At 54.3% G+C, this 9,117-nt stretch overlaps 1 protein-coding gene across 1 annotated transcript; it reads right to left on the reverse strand.

Moving 5' to 3' along the window:
* Positions 1-1,539: 1,539 nt before the first annotated feature.
* Positions 1,540-8,745, reverse strand: LOC123254236 (unconventional myosin-XVIIIa-like; the record flags this gene model as incomplete). The annotated part of the gene is made up of 4 exons (XM_044683290.1): positions 8,202-8,745; positions 7,686-7,825; positions 5,607-5,651; positions 1,540-1,662 (listed from the first exon to the last, which is right to left on the reverse strand). Coding segments are annotated over exons 1-4 (467 nt in total), but the record flags the coding sequence as incomplete, so codon positions are not given.
* Between the last annotated feature and the right edge of the window lie 372 nt (positions 8,746-9,117).

A 9,117-nucleotide genomic window follows, 5' to 3' on the forward strand; every position in this document is an offset into this window, starting at 1 on the left:
AGAGAGACAAAAGAGAAGAAGGTGGGGAGGGGGGGAGACCCAAAAGAGGAGAAGGGGGAGAGAGACACAAAAGAGGAGAACCAAGGGGGGAAGGGACACAAAAGAGAATAAAGGCCCAGGAGGAGGCAGGGGAGGGCCCACAGCAAGAACAGCAGCCCCAGCCCAAGGGGAGGGAGAGCTTCCTTCCGAGGAAATGAAGCAAAATAATTTGCGTCAGTGAAAATAGCTTCACGGAGAATGTCATGTAAATTAGACTATTGTTCTATTTCATCACTTTTCCCCCCTCTAAAACGTTTAGTTCAATTTATTTCATTGTCAACTACCTGGAGCCACCGCGTGCAGCTCCAAGACGGATGGCGGCGGGGCGGGGACGAGCATTATCTGCAATAACAAAATGTTGCTCGGCCGAATAAATTAAACCAATTAGAGGTGGCCACTGGGCGCTGGGGGGCGAGGGGGCCCCCCGCTGGGGGAAGGAGGAGCCGGGCAGGAAATCGCCTTTGCCACTCTGAGGCTGGGCAACACGCTCACCCTGGGGGCGGCCTGCTTTGTGCCCGGGCACTGAACAGGAAGGAGCTGGGAAGAGAGCGGCTCCTCTTGTGGGCCGCCATGTTGGGTGGGCAGCCAAGAGACCTCTGGAGGCCTCCCAGAAGCCTGAAGAGGAGCGAGGAGGCCAGGGGGAAGAAAGGGGGCAGCGGGGCTTAGCCGCATATTCACAAGATACTTTGGGGGCCCCAGGACCACAGAGGCATTGTCCCTGACCAGGGGAGGGAGAGGAGAGGAAACGGTGCCGGGAGAACCACTGGGCGCCCTTTGTTCCATGACTACTGAAGCCTCAGAAATCCAGAAGGAGCCGGCACCTTGGCCGGTGGACCTGGGGCCGGGGCTGGGGGCTCTCACTCCCTCCTACCCTCAACCTCCCCCGCTTTGGCCCGGCCCCCAAAGAGTACCCCATCAAGGGCAGATGATGAAAGAAGCCAAAGCTATCTCCGGCCCAAGGCCTGCCGCTGAAACGGGAAAGAGGTGGGAAAACACTTCAGGGGAGAGCGAGGCCTGGTCCCCCTAGTCCCAGCGACCCAGGAGAACCCTGGGAAAATCCTCACTCAGCTTCCCTGCCTGCCACGGACCACAAGCATTGCCGAGTCACGTAGAGGGGATGGAGTCGTTCTGCTTGCGGGCCTCGTGGCAAACCGAGTCATTCTGAGCCCTTCACGCTCTCTAGAGGTGGGCAAAGCTTCTACTCATAAGAAGGGGCAGCTTGGTAGCTCAGGGCTTGGAGCCAGGGGGTCCTAGGTTCAAATCTGGCTTCGGACACTTCCTAGCTGTATGACCCTGGCCAAGTAACTTCTTCCCCACTGCCTAGCCCTTTCTGTTCTTCTGCCTTGGAACCGATACGTAGTATGGATTCTAAGCCAGAAGGTCAGGGGCTTAAAGAAGAAGGCAACAAGACGGGTGGCACGATCCCTCTTTTACCAGTGCCCATCTCTGCTGAAGCCCCTCGAGCCCACCTGCTAGGCCCGCTGTCCGCCACTCACTCACCTGGAGCTCTTGAGGCTTCCATCATCTGACGCAGCCTTGGAAGGCCCCTTGTTTTTGGACAACCAAGACTTGACACCATCCACCCGGTCTTCCAACTCGGAATCCACATCAGAGTCGCCCTCGCTGCTTGGGCAAGACACAGAGAAATGGACAGGGCCGGGGAAGGAGGGAGGAGAGGAGGTTATCACACAGGGTCCACAGGACAGGCGAGACGTAGGGGAAGCATTTCCCTCTTGGAGGGCTGAGGGTCAGGGGTTCGAGGCATGCTTCTTAGTGGGAAGCGGGGAAACAGAGGGGGAAAGGAGGAAGATTAGAGGAAGCTCACACCCCTGGCAGGGGACCCTGTCCAGAACACCTAGCACAGTGCCTGGCACAACGTGGGCACTCGCGTTTTTACTGACCACCCCTCCCTTTGGGCCACACAATCTCATGACCAGAAAGACACAAATTCCACAGTGGACACTGCTTTACTAGGAAGAGTGACCCACTCATGAACATAGCCAATTGGAAGAGAACCCCAGCAACAACGGAGGCTGCCCTCTTTTCTGTTAAAGGGGCATCCTGGGATCCTTCAAATATGGGCCTGGCATTGGGGCACCAGAGACCCGTCCTACTGGTTCTCGGCCATCCCTTTTCCAATATGGCGCCACCCATCTCCCCTACCCTGAACACTGTCAATGCTTTGCCAATCCTAAGACCAGAGAAGACGATGGGAAGAACGGGAAGTCCTGCTGCAAGGATAAGGTGGCCTGGGGTTCTCTGTCCTTAGACACAGATGGACTGTCAATGGCTAGGAGGCGGCGGCCACCGCTTCTGTCCCTGAATCCCCAAGACCAAGTCCCTGGCCCAGGACAGCTATGCCCACGGAGTGCTAGGCTGGGCATTCTGCCTTCCTGTCCCTCTTGCCATCCATTATTGAGGCAGGCTGCGACGGTACCGTGGAATTCCTCCTCTGCTAAGCACGGCGGTCCTGGACTAGTCCCTTCACACGGAAGCCACCCAAGTCTCCAAACTTGGACCTTGGCATCGACGGATTAAAGCAGCCACATCCAGGAACAAAGCCATCCCCCTGGAGCTTCCTGGTAAAGATTCATCTTCCACCAGGCTGCCAACGTCCAGGCCTGGCCGCACCACTCACTCCCTCGCTCAACAAACCCTGGCGGCTCCCTATTAACTCCACCATCAAACACTCCTCCTGTTTGGCATTTAAAAAGGCTTCACCACTGGGCTCCGATCGACATTTCTGGGCTCATGAGACGCCGTCCCCCTTCCCTCGAGCTTCCATCTCTTGTCCCTGTCCAGGCTGTGCCCTCCACTACGGAGGCCTCCTTTCCTTCACCACCTTCTCTGACATCCTTTCTCCATCCCTCGACCCCACCTCGCCACACGGGGTACTGGGCCTCCTCCCGGAAAGGACTCGTCTAGCTTGTCTATAATTATATAAGCACACGCTGTCTCCAAGCAAGGACTGGCACTGTATATAGTAGGCACTTAATAAGGGTCTGCTAAAATAAAATTTAAAAACATTTTTTAAAGGGGCTTCTCTCCTGACTGATGGGTGGAGGGAGAAGAGAAAAAAAAAACAAAACACAAAAACAACCCACTTCTGAAATTTAGGAGGAAAACCAAGCCAGCTTTCCCACACCTCCCTGCTACAGAGAGGCCAGGGTTTCTCCTGGATATAAATTTCCTTCCATTTGTGTCAACAGAGAGGCCTGGCTCCTGAATTATGTTTCTGAATAAATAGCCACACATACACGTATGCGTGCGCACACACGCTCCCCCAAAGAGAAGCCACCCGACTCTCTTCCACGCCCGCGTGAGAGCCCAACTCCTGGGGAGGAGAAATAAATAGGTACGTTTTATGGGCTTCTGTCAAATGCAAAATTACAGCGAAGCCTGGGCCGGCTGAAGCCCTGAGTAAACGGGTTTAACAGCAGACAGCTCAGACCTCTCTAATGCGAGCCATGTGCCCGTCCACGCCTGGCAGATTTACCGCGGCGCAGGGGCCCCCCGCAGCACCAGGGCCACCTGATTTATGCATCCGTGCAAAAAAGAAAGACCCAAACCCCAAACCCCCCCAAAGGCTCCTTCTCCGGCTTCAAAGCCCCCTAATTTATCACCGCCGTTCATAACCATATTGATTGCCGGTGCCGAATGCAGGCCGAATCTATGTCTCCGCGTTAAAAGGATTTCTGTATAAATCTCCCTTAATGCCGCGCTGTTTACGGCTTTCATTAAGGTTATGGCAATAACAACTGTATCTATAAGTAAATCGAAACATTATTTTCCGGCCCGCCTTTCCACGCTCGATAAGTCGGCTGTGGGGCCCAGAGCGGCTCGGGCCGGGCCGGGCCGGCTCCCCGGCATCCCAGGACGCAGCGGGAAGCGCCAAGGCGTGGGGCTGCCACGGAGAACCCTCTTAAATGCGCATTTTATCCGGCTGCCCCAGCTGTGGCAGGGCCTGCGCAGGGGAGGCCCGCAATTACAGGCTCGGAAGGAGAAGCCTCCTGGCCATGTTCGAGGCGGCCCGCGGGGGCACCAGGCACCCACCCTCGTCTCCCCCTCTGGCGGGAGCCGCGGGACGACGTTTGGGCCATTTCCCGTAAAACAATCGGGGCCGGTAAACAAACTGTGGGGGCAGGCGGGCTCGGGGGGCACTGGAGGTTTTAAATGGCCAGAATTAAACACGGAGTCAAACACAATTTATGTCCAGGCTTGCGTGCTATTAGTTAACTGGGAGCCAAATCACGGGGGAACAAACAAACGGAGACAGAACGGCGGGGTATATTAATTGTGTGTGACAAGCGGGCTCCAGCGGCCCTCTATCACTGTTACACACTATTACATTTATCATTAGCTCTTATGGATTTCTTCACTCCTGCCAGCCCGTCCTAGCCCCTGGAAGAGCCCTGGGGGGCAGGCAGGAGGAATGGGGGGAGGGGGCTTCGGGCCACGCTCGGAACCCACAGGGACGGGGGGAGGGGAGACCTGCCTGCGGCTCCCCCCGCTCGGGAAAAGGCCAAGGGAAGAAGATGGGAAGTGGGGATGGGCCTGGGGCCTTGGAGCAGGCTGCCAGATGCCTACGGGCACACGCACACACATCCAGAGTCTCCCAATGCCCAGGATACCCACAGGCAATCAAGGCCCTCCATCTGGCGGTCGTGCCCATCCCGCTGTCTTGGGAGAGTGGGCTGGTGCTTATTTGCACGGATGCTTTCCCCCAGACGAGGCGGGTGGGTTCGAGTCTCCTCCTGGCTGCCCAAACAAGCTTAAGACCACCATCAACAAACGCACAATGCTCCGGCGTCCTTCCTTGCCAAGTGAGAGTAAGGATGGAGGTCGATCCCTCCCCAATCTCTGACCCCCTGAAAAACAGGCTGGAGGGGCACGGCACCCCCCCTTCAGGGATCCTTGAGTTGATTTCAAGGGATCCATGGATGCCATCTGAATTTTCACTAACTTCTCATTAAAATGGAGCATTTTCCTCAATTATTTAGAAAATATTCTTGTGAGAAGGGGTCTCCTGGGTTCACCAAACTGCCTGCTAAGACCCTCTGGGCTGGAGGGACGACGGTAACTAGGAGAGGCAACAATCCCGCTGGGAGGAAGGGGTGGTGGGGAAGCTGGAACCCGATGAAGGGAAGGGAAGGTTCTGCTTGGCAGAAGCCAGCCGGTCCCAAGAGGGGATGGGAGGACGGCAGTAACGGACTCAGAAAGCCTTCCTTCTGGCTCCTCGGCCCCCCTCCAAAGTCCTGGGCCAGCTTCCTTACCAGAGCAGAGAAAAACATCGAGTCACCTGCCTTCACCCCCAAATACGTGATCTTTTCTGGGGCCCCGTGCCCCTAGAACTTCTGGGGGTCCAGCCCTCCCAGCTCAAGAGTCCCTTAGAAAATGTGGCAAGGAGGAGTTAAAAGTTAGAGGCTTGACATAGAAAGGGGGGATGTGTGCCCACATGCTGCATGCAGCGGGGTGACCCCTCGCGGGAGGGGGAAATAACATGGAGTCAAAGGTTAGAAGACACCACACAGGAGAGGGGCAAAGAATGCAAATGCTTCGGTCCTCACAGCTTATTCTTTCTTTTCTGATACTTTGTCACCATGTCCTGCAAACTGGAAATGGGAAAAAATAAAAAATAAAGACAAGGCAGGCCAGAAGGAAGGGGTGGGAAAATGGACAGCTGAGTCGAAAGAAATGGAGACTGGGGAGGAGGAGGAAGGAGAGAGGGAGAAAGGGGCTCCCCTGCCACTGCTATACTCAGCCAAGAATGCTGGGTTTGCAGTTACAGGACGTGTGTTCAAAACCTGTTCCTTAAGTGACCCTAGGGAAGTTGGTTTACTACTCTGGGCCTCATTTTGCCCATCTGTCAATTGAGGGGGCTGATGCCTCTGAAGTCCCTCCAGATTCAGAACTAAGATTCTTTTAGTCCTTTAAGCCTTCCAGGCCTCAGTTTCCCCATCTGTCACTGAAGGAGATTGGGTTAGATGGCCTCTGAGGTCTCTACCAGCTTTAGATCTATCTGTGCCCCTAAAATCTGTTCCAACCTTAACTCGATGAGCTTGTCTGTGGCTGTGCCTACCCCTTTCATTCCTGCTCAAAACAAGGCAACCTGGCGGGCTGCTGCCAGACCCTGGCTAAGTGGGCAAAAGGGAAGAGTCCCTTTGGGCAATGGGAGATGGAATGGAAAAAGGGAATCGGAGAAGGGCTTGGAAAACGTCTGAAGGAATTTAAGAGAGTGGGGTGGCTAGCCCCTCGGCCCCACGGCATCCCATCCTCTGGCCTCCCAGATTCCCTAGCCTGAGACTACAAATCTGTCTCAGCTAAACCGTTCCCTGGGTGGGTTTTATGAGAGGAAATCGCTGGCACAGTAACGAGGCGCCGGGCCCTTAAATCTCTGCTCTCCCTGGACTGGGACAGGCGCCATCGGAAACACAGCTAAACAGGGGAATAACTCATCCTGAGCAGGCTGAGGGCTGGGAGAGAGGCTGGGCGCATTGTAGGATGGGGGTGGGGAGAGGCGAGGATGGGAGAAGGCTGAAAGGGATGCTCGCCCTGGCAGCTTCTCCTTGGAAGAGGCAAAGTGGAACAGAGGAAAGATTTGGAATCAAATCACGTTGTTGTCAAGGCATTTCAGTCATGTCCTTGTCATGACCCCATTTTGGGATTTTCTTGACAAAAATACTGGCATGTTCTGCCATTTCCTTCTTCAGCTCATTTTACCAATGAGAAATAGAGGCAAACAGGTTAAGTGACTTGTCAAGGGTCACATAGCTAGGAAGTGTTTGAGGGCTGGATTTGAACTCAAAAAGATGAGTCCTCTGTATTCCAAGCCAAGGGCTCTATCCACTGTGTCACCTAGAGACCTCAAGCAAGTCATTTTAACCTTACCTGGGTCTCAGTTTCTCTATCGGTAAAATGACAAGGTTGGACTAGATGAGATTCCTTGGAGCTCTAGATTATTTTTTTTAAGTTGCAAATTTTATTTTTATTCTTATTTTTTTAAACCCATATCTTCTATCTTGGAGTCAATACTGTGTATTGGCTCCAAGGCAGAAGAGTGGTAAGGGTTAGACATTGGGGGTTAAGTGACTTGCCCAGGGTCGCACAGCTGGGAAGTGTCTGAGGCTAGATTTGAACCCAGGACCTCCCATCTCTAGGCCTGGCTCTCAATCCACTGAGCTACCCAGCTGCCCCCACAAGTTGCATTTTTAATTGGATCTTAAAATTTTAATCTGAGGGCCAGTCCTAGGACAAGAGCCTGGTACCCAGCATGCAGGATGGGGTGGGGAATGTGTGATGACTGATTTTTTTTTTTTAATTTTAAACCCTTAATTTCTGTATATTGACTTATAGGTGGAAGATTGGTAAGGGTGGGCAATGGGGGTCAAGTGACTTGCCCAGGGTCACACAGCTGGGAAGTGGCTGAGGCCGGATTTGAACCCAGGACCTCCTGTCTCTAGGCCTGGCTCTCAATCCACTGAGCTACCCAGCTGCCCCCTGACTGATTTTTTTTTTTAACCACCTGGGCCCAGAGGAGAATGGAGGAGGCCTTGCAGGGCCTACACCTCTGCCCCTCATCCTCGGTTAGGGCTCGGGCACCTCCATAGCCACTGCCCCCCAAACTCCCCTGATCTCCTCCCACACACCTGTTGATGAGGTCCTCATTGTCATCACTTTCCATTTCGTCCTCAATGGCGGCTTGCAGATCCCCAATGCGCTTGAAGGCCAGCTTCAGGTCTGCCTGCAGGCTCTGGTTGGCTGCTTCCAGGCTCTCCAGGTCCATTTCCTAGGGAGGACACAGCAACCAACTACTTTGTAGGAGAGGATCCAGGGCCCTGGCAGGTGCCCCGGGCTAATACCCCCGCCTGTCCCATTGAGGGTGCCTGAGGGCAACTCAACAGGACAGCTTTGTAGGTTCTGCATGGAGCGCCCTTGTGCAATGGATCACTTCTCTGCAGCTAGGCTGTGGCCGCCCCCCCTCCTGGTCCCAGAGGGCTCCCTGGACCCTCACCCACTCCACATCACCTTGACCCTTTACTCTGGGGGGTCAGCTCCAACCAGACACCCTGGATAGAATCTGGACTTCAGGAGGCCCTCCAGAACCCTCTGGCTACAGCGCTGCCATGTCAGCAGGAAGGATGCCACCAGTGTGGGACAGTTACCAGCTCGTGCTTCTTGCGGCTGGCCTCGGCCTCCTTCTTGGCCAGCTCTCCCATCTCTTCCTTGGTGTCTCGGAGCTGCCGCTGGAGACGCTTGTTTTGTTCTTTTTCCCTGTTCTCCGCCGCACTGCGCTGATCACGCTCCTCCGTCAGCTTCTCCATGTTTTCTTTCAGCCGGCCCGCCAGGTTCTGTAGGGGCCAGAGAAGGAGGGCCAGGAGGGGAAGAGGGATGGCATTAAGTGGTCACATCCATACAAAGTAAATACAGAGAGGGGGAAGGAGCTGGCAGTTGGGGGACCCTGAGAGAAGCCTTTTGCAGAAGGTGGGGTTTCAGATGATCCTGGGGGGAAGCTAGGGAATACAAGGGAAAGTAAGATGGGAGAGCATTCTACGATTTAGGGCAAAGGCATGGAGATGGGAAATGAGCTACAGAGAGGGGGCTGCAGCATTGAGGGATGGAGGGGGGTGGTAGAAAGAACACTCGATGAGAAGGAATCAAGGCCTTATTCTACCTCTGCCACCAACTAGTTGTGTGACCTTGGGCAAGTCTATTCCCTTTTCTAAGCCTCATTTTTTTTCTCCTGTAAAATGGGAAGGCTTGAACCAGCTGGTCTCTCCCAATGCTAATATTCCAAGTTTTAAGCAAAGCTTCCCTAGATAAAAATATGACTGGAGGACAGAGGACGAGAGGAAAATAGAGGCTGATGGGGAAGGAGGCAGTATGGTACAACTTTCCTAGAGGATTTAGGAATCTATACCCAGGCCGTGAGTTTGACTCCTGCCTCAACCACTTATGTAATTCCTGTATGACTCCGGGCAAGTCACATCAGCCGCCAGCCCGTATTGTCTTATTTGTAAAATGAGGGCATTGGGCAGATGGCGTCCGAGGTCCCTTCCAGTCCCAGAGCTGGGATCCAAA

Source organism: Gracilinanus agilis, unplaced genomic scaffold (assembly GCF_016433145.1).
Source record: "Gracilinanus agilis isolate LMUSP501 unplaced genomic scaffold, AgileGrace unplaced_scaffold18338, whole genome shotgun sequence".
Lineage (NCBI taxonomy): Eukaryota > Metazoa > Chordata > Mammalia > Didelphimorphia > Didelphidae > Gracilinanus > Gracilinanus agilis.